Source organism: Mya arenaria, chromosome 6 (genome assembly GCF_026914265.1).
Source record: "Mya arenaria isolate MELC-2E11 chromosome 6, ASM2691426v1".
Lineage (NCBI taxonomy): Eukaryota > Metazoa > Mollusca > Bivalvia > Myida > Myidae > Mya > Mya arenaria.
Window position 1 is genome coordinate 8,767,698 of NC_069127.1, and position 16,241 is coordinate 8,783,938.

The window sequence follows — 16,241 nt, forward strand, 5'->3', positions numbered from 1 at the left end:
TACTTACCACTTATTTACCTATTTATTTGATGTTGTTTCATCCAAAGCGCATTTCCATTACCGGTGCGTCAGTAAAATTGTTCCATGTGAGATATTTGTAAACATGTACACAAAGGTAGTTTTAATGTGTACATGTTTTCTAAAATTGTTGTAAGCAATAACAAAACGTCAAACACAATATATATGTAAGAAAAATCTTCATATGCAGGTCATTCTCAGATATTTTCAGGTAAATTTAAACGACTGATTCGGAACTACCCCTGATTCGGAATCCCTTATTAAACTGTACTTCATCACCCACCCCCCAATGCCATATTTCGGAAAGCATTTTTGCCAGTTCTGTAAATAAAGTTTATCATTTCGTAGTAAACCACCTCACATTTCTGTGTTTCACACTCTTGTCGGCCCGTACCTTGTTCATGTTATACACAACCTGAAAAGCAATTGATTTTACAACACTATCATGTGGTATTTGTTTCAAAGTATACGATACCAAAATATATGCATGTATGTAACTTCTTCGACTCGTACTCTCTTTGGTATCGGAATTGATTTTGTGCTGATTATGCTCTGTGATTTTCACCAGTGTCCGACAAAGTACGTACGCCGTCGAGTAGAGTAGATTTCGATTCGAACGTTGTGCCATCTTTGCAGCGTTCTAATTCAATAAATAGCTCAGATAAAACTAAAACAATTATGCACATGGAAACCCATTACTGTTCTACAGGCAATGAAATGAAATAAACAACTTTTTATCCATTTTCTATAGCTTTATTTATAATTCTTCAAATTCATGTCGACTGCATCACCCTCAAACATAGTGTCAGGGGAGGTTACTACTTCTGACAATTCAAACAAATAGTTGACTTTAACCTTGCTTTTTAAATGCGTATTTCTTAAACAAGAGAAAAAGAAAAGAAAAACTAAAAACTAACCAGAAAAAAAATCCTTATACACAAGACTACATTATATTGGTGGAAATTAATAGTATCTAATATTTTGGGATCCCCGCCACGAAGCTAACGCTAACAACAATTTACAAAACATACATTAAAATAGCCTGGGTTAGTTACCTGCCCTTGCCATTTCTCTTGATGTGCAAAGTACGCCGAGTTACAGACATTGAACTTGCTTCAGTTCATCCAATCATTCTTGCTTAATATCAATGTGTGTATTATTTTCTGTTTCCTTGCTAAATGTTTTCTTGCTAAAATATAATATTGATTATTCTATTTCTGATCCTGTATACCTAAAAATATTTCCATTCTATGTTGCTCAATGCTAAGAGTGTGAATATAATCTGTCTGTCTGTCTGTCTGTCTGTCTGTCTGTCTGTCTGTCTGTCTGTCTGTCTGTCTGTCTGTCTGTCTGTCTGTCTGTCTGTCTGTCTGTCTGTCTGTCTGTCTGTGTTGTTTCGTTATCTTATAAATAATTACATATCATTAAAATCATACTTTTAGATATAAAAAAAACTGCATTCATTTTTTTTCTTTCCAGTTATCTCACCTTAATAAATCTCCCAATTGGATTAACATTCATCAATTATGTTATTTATATCAGGATTATTAAACTCATTTCAATCGTCAATTCATTAAACTTATGTCAATCGTCAATGTATTAAACTAATACAATAGCTTATCCTATGTTTTTTAAAAGCATTCTAATATAAAATTGAAAATATACAGTGATCTCATTTATTGTTTATTGCTTAAAATTGCTGATAAAAGATTTATAAAAAGAATAAAGCCTCAGCGTGAAAAAGGGGTAAATTTTATACCACATACATATACCACATGCAACAAACAAGTTATACATTGAATAAGATAGCAAGAAGGTTCTAGTTACCTATATCAAAAGGGCAAGAGCATTCAAAAACAAGAAAAGAAAAATTATTAAAAATATTAAACTTTTTGTAAAATAAGTACCATACTTTGATACATTTAATAACAGGTTTAAATCTGTTTTAGCTCAATCTTATTATAAATAATATGTATAAACAACATTTTAACAGTAAAGGCTCAACATTATAGAGCAACAAAAGTGTCAAATTCAAACTTTTAGTACTTTAAAGGGTCAGTTTTTTATATTTGTACCACTTCAAGTTTAATTAGATCAGTTACAGTTTAGATCAGTTACAGTGTCATTTCTAGTGGTAATTTTACATTTTCAAAACCTCATGATGTATGAAATCAATGAAATCTCCAAAGTTTCATAACAATTTTTCAACATTTGTCAAAGATAGATATAGAAATTCTCATTGGGCCTAAAAAAAAAAATTGTTTGGTTAGGGTTACATCCTTAAAAAAATAGGTAGGGTAGGTAGGCCTTTTATTTTTTTTTATTTTTATTTTTTATTAGGTTTTATATAAGAAAATAATTTTCATCATTGGAGAATGGTGTTAAAGCTATCTTCTGTATAAGCATTTAAGGTTTACACTTAATATTAAAAAGCAATTTAAAAAAAAACGAGATTTTTTATATTTTATTTTTCATTTTTTTTTTTCATTTTTCATTTTTTTTTTTCAAACTGACTATAAAAACGGTAGGGTCGGCGCCTATTCCGTAGGTAGGTTCAGGTAACCCGAACCAAATGTATTATTTTTTTAGGCCTTGGCAACATATATTTTTTATATTTTGTGTACACTTGGGACACAAACACACACTTATTATACAAACTAAGTTCAGTTCTATTTAAAAAAAAATGTGTCCTTGTTTGGCATGATTTTTAAATGTTTATGCAGCTGTTTCACTGTTGTTCTATTTCATATCATGTATTAGACTAATCTTTTAGTAGCCCATACATTATTAGAGAAATCCGAAGATGCAAGCTGACCAGTTTTTTTTTTTTGATTGAGTAACCTACTCTGTTTACGGGGTAAATTACCCAAAACATGTCTTTCAATTCTGTCGGATTCATACTTACTTCTGTGAACTGTCTTGAATCTCTGTTCAGGTTGACCATCAATTTCTCCTTGGTGTTGCATTTCAAAGTAGATGACCCATCGTATCAGCCCATTCCTCAGAATATGAATATCCAGATAATGACATTCTTGCCTTCTTGACCATGTTTGATCAAGCTTTGTCTTTCTTTGCCATTTTTAGCTCGACTATTCGAAGAATAAGGAGAGCTATACTACTCACCAAAGCGTCGGCGTCGGCGTCACCCCTTGGTTAAGGTTTTGCGTGCAACCACACATAGGTTAATATCTCTGCAACTGCTTGAGGTATTGCATTGGGACTTTATACAATGGTACCCAACCATCCAACCTACTTAATGAACCAAGTTTGATAACTCTACCTTGCATTTAATGCCAATAATAGGCCTTTATTATTTGACTTAGAAATTCTGGTTAAGGTTTTGCGTGCAAGCACACATAGGTTAATATCTCAGCAACTACTTGATGTATTACATTGAGACTTTATACAATGCTATTCACCCACCCAACCTAATTGAATAATCATGTTAGATAACTGTGTTTGGCAAATAATGGCCCTTTATTATTACACTTAAAAATTTTGGTTCAAATTTTGCATGTAACCACATTTATGTTAATATCTCCGCACATCATGTATTGCATTGAAATCTAATCTAATCTAACAGTGATCCATGCATGTTTCGCCAAAACTTTTCAATCATTACACTGAAAAGCGGCGGAATAGTCGAGCGTGCTGTCTCTGTGACAGCTCTTGTTCATTTATGGATCAGGTTTTGCTTTTGCCTTTGCATTCTTGCCTTTTGGGGCTATTTCAGCTTTTCTATACTTTTGCTTTCTCAACCTATCTCTCACTCTAATTTCTTTGTCATACTTTGGGTCAGGTCATTCTTTCTTTCTTTTTTCTTTGGTGACTTTTTTCAATTGACTTTATAATAAACTTCACACACTTGTTCAGGACCATCACATAATGAGGTTAGATAACTCCATAGTATCTATACAAATTATTGCCCATGATTGACTATGCAACTTAGATTAAAGTTTTAGGGCAGGTTGGGATATTTAGTGATAAATTCTATAACCTTCATTCAATTGACTTAATACTTCACACAATTCTTCAGGACCATCACAAAATGAGGTTACATAACTCCATATTATCCTTAATACAAGTTATGGCCCCCTGATTGACTTCGGTAAAAGTTTTAGGGCAGGTTAAAGTTTTAGGGCAAGTTGGGATTTTAATAAAAAACTTCTATACCCTTCATTCAATGCACTTAATACTTTACGCTGATTTATTGACAACCATCTTACAACAAGGAACATAACTCCACCCTAAATACAAATTATGGCCCTTGAATGATTTTTTTTTCTTATTTTTTTTCATTTTTCTTTTCACAGGCACATTCTTGTATTCTTAACCACATTTTCATAAAGGAAAAAAAAATTTTTTGAATGACTTGCATCATTGTTCAGGCGGGCTGGTGGAAGGGCAGCGTCAAAGTCACCTTATGTATCAAATAATTTTAGCTAGGTTTGACATAAAGAGACCAAACTTGGTATATACGAAGAGTTTGTGGATACCTTTTATGGGAATGCGTTTGAGGCCCCTAGGATCAAAGTCAAGGTTACTATTAATAAGAAAAAGGGTTGGTATTGAATAACTTAAGTCAAGGTCTACATATTGTGACCAAACTTGGTATATAGGAAGAGGTTTGTGATTTGGGCCCCGAGAATGATGTTCTACGTCAAGGTCAGTGTTGCTAGAAATAGAAATATGGTTAGTACTGAATAACACAAACAAGGGTTGACATAGTGTGACCAAACTTGGTATATAGGACAATTTTATGCAGAGCTTTCATGGATTGCCTTTTGGCCCCCTAGGGTCAAGGTCACTGTTACTAAAAATGAATTACTGTTTCAGTTATGGTTGACATACTGACTGTGACCAAACTTGATATGTAGGAAGAGTTTATGGAGGACCTCTATAGGATTGTATTTGGGGCCCTTAGGATCAAGGTCACTGTCACAAAAAATAGAAGAAAGCAGTAGAAACTGAATCTCTTCTGCCAATCATTAATGACCTGGTTTTGTCACATTGCAATTCTTGTTCACTTTTTAATTTGATTGTTTTATTGCTTTTAACAGGCACATAATATTATTACATCATTATTGTATTCACTTCTAAGTCAAAGCAGCATAGTCGAGCGCGCTATCTTACGACAGCTCTTGTTTCTTCAACTTTTCCATTGTAAAGTTTGTTCTCAAGGTCTTTCTTTTTCTGTAACTTCTTAGCATTTTCTGGTAAGGCAAGGCTGGATCTGATTTTAGCTGTTTTTGATATTCTTGAATCCGCTTGCGCTCTTTGCGTTAAATATTACTTAATTTATTGTCAGACTTTTGAAAGTCAATTTCAGATTAATACTGACTTCTGGTTCTTCCTGTATTAGAATTGAATTTTACTAACAGAGTAGAGTAGAAGTCAGTTTTACTCAAGTTATTTTTGCGAAGAAATAATTATAATATGATATTTTAAATGTCCAAAATGTACAAAAATAGCAATAACTTAAACCTGCTGGGTTTCACCTTACAAAATCAATAGTTTTCTATGAGAACATACTTTCTTTTAAGCTATAAGAAGAGTAACACACATTAATACATATAACTTAGAAATTAAGTTAGTCAGTAAAAATAGACACTTATTTTATTTTTTATTACTATCAAAATTTGGAGTTATCCATAATATCTTTCCAGTTTACCATTATAACAACTCGATGATGCAAGAAGAAAAGTATCAATCGGCCATATTCGGAGCAAACTAAAACCCGACACCATGTAGAAAAAAAATTCATAAATATTTTCTAAACTTTTGCTAAAGGCTAAAGCAATAACCAACACATTACACTGTAGCATGAAAGAAACCTTTTTTGATATTGTAGGTGGTGACAAAGTCATTTAAAGTTGAAAAGATGATTTCAGTTAAAACCAGTACACTTGGGACATTTCTTGAAGTTTTTTTCTGAATTATTTTTTAATAAAACTGTGTAATGCGATGAAACTTGAAACAACAATAAACAACTATAAAACACATATTCAGGTGTAAAAAATTAACCAGTTTCCTATAAAGAAATTATTAAAAGGCTTCATTTTGTTTTTTTCTTCACCTGGATACTTAACACAGTGCGTGCGTGCGTGCGTGCGTGCGTGCGTGCGTGCGTGCGTGCGTGCGTGCGTGCGTGTATACCATGTATACATTGCATCATAAATGCATCGCTGGATGACCAATATTTTGCTTCAAATCAAGACCTTAAAGCTGCACTCTCACAGATTGAACGTTTCGACAACTTTTTTTTATTTTTGGTCTTGGAATGGGCAAATATTTGAGAAAATCCATGGAAACCAGTTAGATAAAACTGCTTACAAAAAAATAGATCGCAGACTTTTATATTTAAGTTCAAAATTTGATGTTTAATGCATTTTTCTTAAACCATTAGTAACGCTTTAGGCCATAAAACATTAATTTTCGAATGGAAATATGAAAATCTACGATCTGATTTTTTGTCAGCAATCTTATATCATTGGTTTGCAGATATTTACGCAAAAAAATTGCTCTTTCCAAGACAAAAAAATAAATAAATTGTAAAAATGGTAAATATGTGAGAGTGCAGCTGCTTTAAACAAAAATAACTTTCCTATTTTTCCGTTTTAAATAAAACATAACAAACTGTAGCGCTGTCTACGCCACTTACGGAGCCCCGCCTTCAGTCGTTTACCAGAGTTTGACTGAGAGTGTACTTTCTTAAAACACTTCCGCACACCTTTTCATAATACGGCCGTCTGACAGAACACTGTCAAAACATTATTTTGGAAATAAGTTTGTAATGCTGAATAAAGTTATCTTTGATTTTAGTCTTCATTTTAAGCAAAATGTTCCCTTTATTGAAAAGAACTACAGACCAGTCAGTATTTTACCATCAATGTCCAAATTTTATGAACGGGTCATAAGTGAGCAACTGATTAGTCATTTTGATAACATTTTTCAACCTTTCCTGGCAGCATTTTGAACAACAAACTATGTCAAACTACCATGTTAAGGCTGGTGGAAGACTGGAAAAAAGCCCTTAATGAGAACAAATATGTAGGCGCAGTTCTGATGGACCTCTCAAAAGCAATCGACTGCCTGCCCCATGGTCTCATCTTAGATAAGCTTACTGCATAAGGTCTCTCAGCCCCACCATGTAAACTATGCACAGCTATCTTACAAACACAAAGCAACGTGTCAAACTTGGTCAAATTACCAGTGAATGGGACTCAATCCTAAAAGGCGTTCCACAAGGATCAATATTAGGGCCTCTAGTTTTCAACATTTAGTTGGCATTTATGAAGCAAGACCAACACATAAAATTGGAAAAGATTCAATACAGAGCTTTAAACATTGTTTTCAATGATTACACCTCAACTTATGAAAATCTTCTTTATAGAGTTCAATTGCCAACATTACATTTCAGCAGGGTAAGATACATTGCTATTGAAACTTACAAATGTCTGTATGGTATGGTATGGTATGGTATGGTATGGTATGGTATGGTATGGTATGGTATGGTATGGTATGGTATGGTATGGTATGGTATGGTATGGTATGGTATGGTATGGTATGGTATGATATCGTATGGTATGGTATGGTATGGTATGGTATGGTATCGTATCGTATCGTATCGTATCGTATCGTATCGTATCTCACCAGAATATGTTCAAAACCTTGTAACTTTTAAGACATGTTATTTTAATCTGAGATATGTAAAAATGTGTAGACGTCAGTAAGAATAACTAAATATGGGGAAAAACTCCGCTTTGAGGCCAGTCAGGTTTTGAACAGCCTCCCAAAGGAAATAAGGTGCTCCCAAAACTACCTGGAATTTAGAAGGCTGATCCGCATCTGCACAGGTCCCTCTTGAATGTTCATTATGTCTCCCTCTCGGGGGGAGACATTTTGTTTTTGCCCTGTCCGTCAGTCCGGTAGTCCGTCAGTCCGTCCGTACGTCACACTTCGTTTCCGATCGATAACTGGAAAACCGCATGACCTAGGATCACCAAACTTGGTAGGGAGGTTGGTCGTGAGGTGTAGAGGATCCCTATTGTTTTTGGGGTCACTAGGTCAAAGGTCAAGGTCGCGGCGACCCCCAATATAAAAAACATTTCTGCTCAAAATCTTGAGAACGGTTTGACCTAGGTTCACCAAACTTGGTAGGGAGGTTGGTCGTGAGGTGTAGAGGATCCCTATTGTTTTTGGGGTCACTAGGTCAAAGGTCAAGGTCGCGGCGACCCCCAATGTAAAAAACATTTCCGCTCAATATCTTGAGAATGGTTTGACCTAGGTTCACCAAACTTGGTAGGGAGGTTGATCATGAGGTTTAGAAAACTCCTATATTTTGGGGGGTCACAAGGTCAAAGGTCAACGTCGCTGTGACCTCTAATGTAAAAAAATATTTCCGTGCAATATCAGGAGAATGCTTTGATCTAGGTTCACCAAACTTTGAAGTGAGGTTGGTCATGATGTCTAGTTGATTTTGCGATCAGTTGGTCAAAAGTCAAGGTCACTGACCTTGAGGTGAAGAACCGGTTTCTGCTCAATAACTCAAGAACGTTTACACCCAGGAACTTCATACTTGGTATGCCAGTTAGTCATGACTAGTTGATGGCCCCTATTGATTTTGGGATCAGAAGGTCAAAGATGAAGGTCACAATACTGTGAGGTAAAAAATGGTTTCCGCTCAATAACTAAAGAATGCTTCCACCCAGGAACTTAATACCTGGTATGCCAGTTGATCATGACTAGTAGATGACCCGTATTGATTTTCAGGTCAGTAGGTCAAAGGTGAAGGTGACCTTGAGGTAAAATAACAGTTTCCGCTGATTTACTAAACACAACTTCGGCCCAGGAACTTCATACTTGGTTTGCTAGTTGGTCTTGATTATAAGATGACCACTATTGATTTTGAGGTCAGTAGGTCAAGGTCAATTTCTTTGTCACCAGTACGTACGTCACACTTCTTTTGGCTCAATAACTTATGAAAGCTTGGACCCAGGAACTTCATACTTGGACCCAGGAACTTCATACTTTGTATGCAGGTTGGTCATGACCAGTAGATGACCCCTATGTTTGTTCGTCTCCAGTCCAAAAGTACAAATTTCATGTCCATCATTGATTATTTCTCACCTACGACCACACAATGGGGGAGACATGCGCTTTTTCAAAAAAGCAATCTCTAGTTTTAACATATACACTTTCATTTCTAGGTCACAAGCTCACTGTTATTTTGATCTGATATGTATGTCTGTTATTCATGTCGGAAAATAGCTAATTGAGCTAATGTTTCTTGTTAACACATACCCGACTTTAAATAAAGATTCATGTATCTTGTAACTTGTATCTTGGTATACACACACACACTGCAACATTGTATTGAGAAAGATAAATTATTCAAATATTTCTGAGAATTTCACAAATTGTGCAGAGACTCACTATCATATTTTGCTTATGCAATAAAAACTTTTTCAAATTTTCTTCTATTTCTTTACTCATATAATTGTCTTAATTTATGAAGTAAACCCCATCACTGACAGATGTTCATTTTAGCAGAATTTGGTAAACAGTTCAGAGAAATTGCCTCCCAAACTCCTCATTTTGAAAAAAGGCATATCAGTGCATGGAGTCACCATCAAAATAAAATTGACCCGGTCAATCAATTATTCAACACTTAGTGGACAATCATGCTGGGCTATTTACTGTGTGTATTCCCAAATGTTCCTTGATTTTTGCAGAATGTGAACATTGCTTTTCTCGTCAGTAATTGCATGTATCAAAATATACTTGAAAAAAGGAATACATACACATTCTCGTTTAGAGTATTTTACCAGCTCAACCACTAACAAAAATTGAAGAATTAAAGGTTAAAACATGATATCACATGTTTTCTTTACAGTTCTTGTGTTTGATAAAAAGTGAAATATGCATATCTTTGCTACTATTTGTTTTATTCTATTTTGTGTTTGCACTTTTCTTAACAAACCAATGCACCTGATTTGTTTACATTTAACCTTCAGTCACACAAAAACAATGTATTCAGTCAGTATATTTACTCTTCACAAAGTCAAGTGGGGATTATATAGGAATCACTTGTGTTTTCACGTCCGTCTTACTATTTACGATAGTCAGCCCGACTTTTCTCCCACTCTATATATTTCTCATTCATGGTCTGATTTTTTTCGGGCAAAAGTGACCACCATAACATTAGGGTGTGTCACGCTCAAGACCTCTGTCTCTAACTTTATGATCAAAGCAACCATCTTAAAGCTGCATTCTAACAGATGTTTTGACTCTTTTTAAAGAAGTTTTCTCAGAATTGGCTGATTTGGACATCAATGCCCTCAATTCAGTCACATAAGATAATTTTCAATACAGCAAATCTCAAATGGTTCGTAAAACTGCCAGAAAGTTCATTTTTTTTCTAAGCGTTCATTAATATCGCTTTCATTTAGCCATTAAGTTCAAATTTTCAAACAAAAATATTATAAATTGCGACCCTATATTTTGTCAGCAGTCTTCAATCACTACTTTTAAGACTTCTACGAAAAAAAAAAAATGGTCTCATTCAAAGATATTATTTTTAAAAGTCTCAGAGTGTGTGAGTACAGCTTTGCTTCCTAGTCAGATAGCCCCCATGTCAAATAGCCCCCAAGTCAAAAAGCCCCCATTTTGGTCAAATAGCCCACTGGCTTTTTAAAATTGGTCAAATAGCCCCCCAAAAACGCCCCCCCCCCCCCACTTTTTATATATTTTTTTATATGTATGTTTGCATACTAATGTTATTCCAAAACACTTTTAAACCTTTATTTTTACAAAATGAAGTGCAATTAACATTGTTTGTATATTAATAAATCTGAAAATTTTACCAAGTAAGAATAACAAACGTTTTAAAAATTACTTATAAATAATATTATTACATCAAATTTACATTTTAAATGTTTTAAGTCATAAGTTTGTTGTGTTTTTTTTGTTGTTTTGCTTTATTTTAACATTGATTACGCATCAGACTTAAAGCTGCACTCTCACAGATTTACCGTTTTGACAACTTTTTATTTTTTGTATTGTCTTGGAAAGACCAAATTTTTCCGTAAATATCGCAGATTTTCATATTTCCGTTCGAAAATTAATGTTTTATGGCTTAAACAGATGGCTTAAACAGAAATGCTTAAAACATCAATTCTTGACCTTGAATATAAAAATCTGTTTTTTTCAGCATTCTTATCTAACTGGTTTCCATGCATTTTCGCAAAAATCTGCTCGTTCCAAAATTAAGGAACAACAAGAATATATAATTTAACTTTTTTTAAATTTTGAAAAAATTTACACATTATTCACATCTTTTAAATACAAATTTACAATGTATGATAAAATGTATTATGTATTCTCATTGTACAATACAATATACATTAACATAGATGGAAATGGTATATTATATGTCAATACATAGTAAAAAGGTCCTTATGCAGCTGTCACTAATCTTCTGTTTCATTTGTTTTTGGAACAGTGTGCACATATATAGAGGAAATCTTTTTTAGCAAGCCCGTGTCGGTCAGATCGCCAGATCGGTACAGGTCCCATGCAGTGTACACAACGCAGCCTTCTGGTTAAGCTGCAGGCATTGTTCTGAGACCAGACAGATATATATACACATATCTTAAAAATATTACAACTTATTTTCAAATATAATTTTAAATAAAAAAAGAAGTGGGGGCTATTTGACCAAAATGGGGGCGTTTTGACCAAATTGTGGGCGTTTTGACCATTTTTTTCCAAGTGGGGGCTATTTGACCAAATGTGTGGGGGCTATTTGACCAAAATGGGGGATATTTGACTTGGCTATTTGAACAGGTTCCACAGCGTTCACTAAGTATATGTCCATCAGTCCGTCCCATTTTTGTCAAGTCCACATTTTCATGTCAGATTAGATTTGAAAAATCATGGCAGATGTGACCAGTATTGGGAAGAGTTGCCCTTGAAACAAGTGGACCTTCCATGCCAAGGTCACAGAAACTATGAATTTGTTTAATGTTTTGCTATATAAGTCCTACTGATAATAGTATGTTTCTGGTCCATATCTTTGTCATCTGGTCCATATCTTTGTCATACAATGTTGCATTTTAAACTATTTGGCAGAAGTGACTACCATAATCTGAGGAGCTGTTGCACACAAGACCCATAATTCTACCTTCGAGGTCAAAGTCACAATTTTCTTATGTTTTGCTTTATCAGTCTTACTGCTGATAGCTTGTGTCCAGTCTTCATTTTTGTCATACCATGTCAGATTTAAAATGATTTGACATTCTGAATCTTAGGCGTGGGGGACATTCATGACAATAAATAATAGCTCTCATTTCAATTATTTAATTATCCCACAAAAAGCCATGCGGAGATCTTTCTTAATTATATATGTAAGTACAATGTACAGCTCGGTTCTCTGAAACATGTGCTTCGAAATGAATACCAACTGGGCAGTCAGTATTTATAAATCTGTGGCTTGCTCCAGATCATTATCACAGTAGTGTTAATAAACACACTCACACTGGCTGGAGACCCTTTATCAAAATGATAACTTTAGAGGGCAAATCCTCTGGAGTGAAAATCTTTTAACAGAATTTGGTAAATCAAAACATAACATTAACTTTTCGTAATATTTCATCATTCAAATTAAATTGTCTAAAAAATTGTCTAAAAAAACATGAATGAGCAAATCACTTTAAAATGACATGGTTAACAAGAACAAAATACAATCGCTATTCTAGTATTGTATATATTTTTATGGGTATACAAGACCTATGCATCCTAAAGCATACAACATTACTACATTTGTGTTCTCAAATCTACATTCTATGCTACTCATTACACAAAAAAAGTAAAATTAATTACTTCAATAGAATTTGAACATATTAAGAATACATTATTCAATGTACACAATTAACATTTTCAATGTCAATCAATTTTTAATCCCCTAATGTACATTAGTATTGAATGAGGACTTTCATATTGTTGTAAACATGTTTGACAAATGAAAAGAATAAAATAAAACTCTTTATGATTTTGCATCACTGCTCCGAATTTTATTTTCATGTTGCTTTTGTTCTCAAAAAGGAATGTTCATAATTAGCCTTGATCTTGTCTTGCAAAACATTAACACTGACTCTAAATAAAAATTAGTTAATACAATTCAGATACTGATTTCACCACTGCATTTATTGGTTTCAAGCAAGACTGTCATTTTCACCACTACCTCACAAGCTGTGCAATTTTGTCCAAAGTATTGAAATGAAGCATTGTAAATTGAAATGAAGCATTATGCTAACATTGACCATACCCATGAGAGTGTTGTGACCTGACCAGTATCAATTAAAATAACAAACAATTCAAACTCGTTGTAAATATGTTCACATCCAGGTGAATTACTGCGAGAGCCTGTCGAAGCAGTGCGTTATGATTGAAATGAGTAGAGTAATAGTAAATCAGTTCAATTCAGAAGAAAAGCATTGTTTTTCCAACAAAACTTAAGGTAGGCCAGTTTATAACTGTATACGTTTCTAAACATCAAATGTGTTCTCTAGGGCTTCATTTGTGTATGTGTGTATTTCTTTAGACCTTGTGGGCAAGGATAACCCATGAAATTCCAACGGGGTCCTTTTTTTGTTTTGGCTGAATGGACAGTATTCGGAAGAGACAGTGGTGGGATACAAGAAAGAGGTGCGATGATACCCAAGCTCTTTTTCGAAGAGACCCAAAGAGACCCCTTTGGTTCTATTACGTGCACCGATACACGGAGCAGGTACAACATTCCTGATTTAAACCAGTACTGAGCTACACCACGTTTCCAAGCACTACCCTTTAAATGCCAATTGCCAGGCAAGGGAGCTACTTGTACCAACTTTTAACGTCTTTCAGTATAATGCGGCCAGGGATTGACCCCACGACCTCCCACTCTGTAGGCAGATGCTTGCCTGCCTTAACCACTAGGCCACGGCTTTTTCAACCTGACGTGTAACACTAGGGGATTGTGTCCTCTTAGTACTTTGGTGGATAGTGCATGGGCGCATACTAGAATATTATTTTTACAAGCCCAATCTCACTGAGCTCTCATTAATGTTATAATAAATGTTGCTATGATTGTGAATATAAGCAGGTGAATATAAGCACTAATTATAAAGAGAAACCTTACACTTAAACATTAAAGGACTACTAATGACACGCAGTTGTGAAGATACAGCTGTACTTCTTAACATTGCCATCCTCAGCCGAGTGCCCATCTGTCACTGGGTGTTTGGCCCCTTATCTCAGTACACCCTCTAGATGGCGGGGCAGGTAGTGGTGATCAGTCATTACCTCGTCTATGTTGGCTTCCAAGTCGGTTCACTGCGTCATAGCCAGAGCCAACTGGCAGCTCTCGCAAGAGCGTGGTTGACGATGGTCTGGACTCGTCCCTTAAAGCCCACAACTCCAAGCATTTTCCACCCCGACCATAATGGAAATCCACTACATCCAATTTCCACTGGGAAGATCCATTTCTTCCAACCCCCCTCTCTCTACATGTGTCTACCAAGTCTTTGTATTTTCCCTTCTTCAGCTTGTATGCCTCCTGACTTCTCTCTCCCCAGGATACTGTTAACTATACTATAAAACTTTCAATTGCATATTTGCATTTGTTTTTATGAAGTCTATCAATCTGTTTCCAATACAAGACAAACTCACACTGGAAGTTTAAGGAATTTTTACAATCTTGGTACCTTCCCAAACTTTTATGGTCATAGTTTCAACACAAGTTAAACTTGGTTAAAAATGAAACTTAAAATAGACCAACTTCTTTAACAGGGAAATCAGACATTAATGCTCGTCTTTACTAGACACTTAAAGACAAACCAAGTGTATATTCTAAATTTATTTCTATTTCATATTACATTTATATTAAATACACTTTACTATTCAAAATTTACATTTACACATGTAAATAATTTACAACATTCATTGGACGGTAAAATATCACAGATCAATTGTTAATATTCCAGCATATGTATACAATATATAATCTTTCCACACAACATACACAGTTGTCATGCAAATATACTAACAAGTATATTAATTTCCATCAGTACATATTTACTTTACTTGGAAGTTCTATTTGCACATATCTTAATAGGGCAACTTATCACTATTTTGCCACTCATCCTAACATATCATCCTAACATAATAACACAAATTTTTCTTTAACCTAAAAGTTTGTTCAACTTCAGGTATCAGTATTAACCATGATTATTATTTATAGAATCAAATCAATACTGGTTATTAACACTACAAATATAGCAAAACTGAAATGTTACAAAAACTACATGAATTAAAATAACCTTTCAAAATGTAGCCTAAACAACACTTGCCAGCACACACATGTAAAAGAACACACAAACAAAACTATCCAATCTTCTCTTTCTTCTTCCTCTTTTCAAAAAATTTACCAACATTTAACAACCAGCAAGTCTGATGCAGGGTTCCAAATCCTTTATCAGAACCTATGTAGTATCAAACATCAACAAATCGTTACTATTCTGAAATCATACTAACAGACCTATATTCTGCATTGGGCACTTATACAATTATGTTTTCTCTTGTACTCAAGGTGACCCAAGCCAAAGCAACCAGATCTTTACTGTCTACTTGAGGCCTGGTATGGAAATTCCATATTGTGTACTAATCTGCCTCAATTTGTCCTCCAAGGAAAAGTTTTTCTCCACAGACTGCTTGTAGTTGAACTTCAGGTCTTCGATCTCCTCAAAAAAGTCAGGCCCAAAATTTCCTAGCTCCTTCCGTAACTGAAATTCAACAATTCAGAGCTATTCAATCAATAGTCAATTCAATAAAAATATCAAACTAGTTTTCTACACTTTTGTTTGTTAGAGTCTATGTCGAGGGGAATGACTTTAGAAATATTAATGTTCTGAGAGTGTTTTGTTTAAGAAATGGATTCTATACGCATACATATACCAAATAGACACAATGTAACGAAAGTTTTCAATTTACACAATCCAAACACAATCAAGAAACTTGGGAACAGGCACTTATGTTTCATTTAAGTCATTTGTAAATTCCTAATCAAATCACAGGCCAATTTCAAGCCCAAATAAGGAATTCAGACTATTCATTGTCAACATTTGTGCAAAGTAATTTTCAAATCACACTATGTAAACTTAAAGTCGAACTTGAATTTTTTAGGC

General features: G+C 34.4%; 1 protein-coding gene across 1 annotated transcript in view; it reads right to left on the reverse strand.

The window, feature by feature from the left end:
- Positions 1–14,925: 14,925 nt before the first annotated feature.
- Positions 14,926–16,241, reverse strand: part of LOC128238982 (centrosomal protein of 290 kDa-like) — a 38,106-nt gene continuing 36,790 nt past the window's right edge. Inside the window, exon 56 of the mRNA XM_052955370.1 lies at positions 14,926–15,839. Within this exon, the coding sequence (XP_052811330.1) occupies positions 15,681–15,839 (159 nt within the window). The 3' untranslated portion in view covers positions 14,926–15,680. The remainder of the gene's footprint in view (positions 15,840–16,241) is intronic.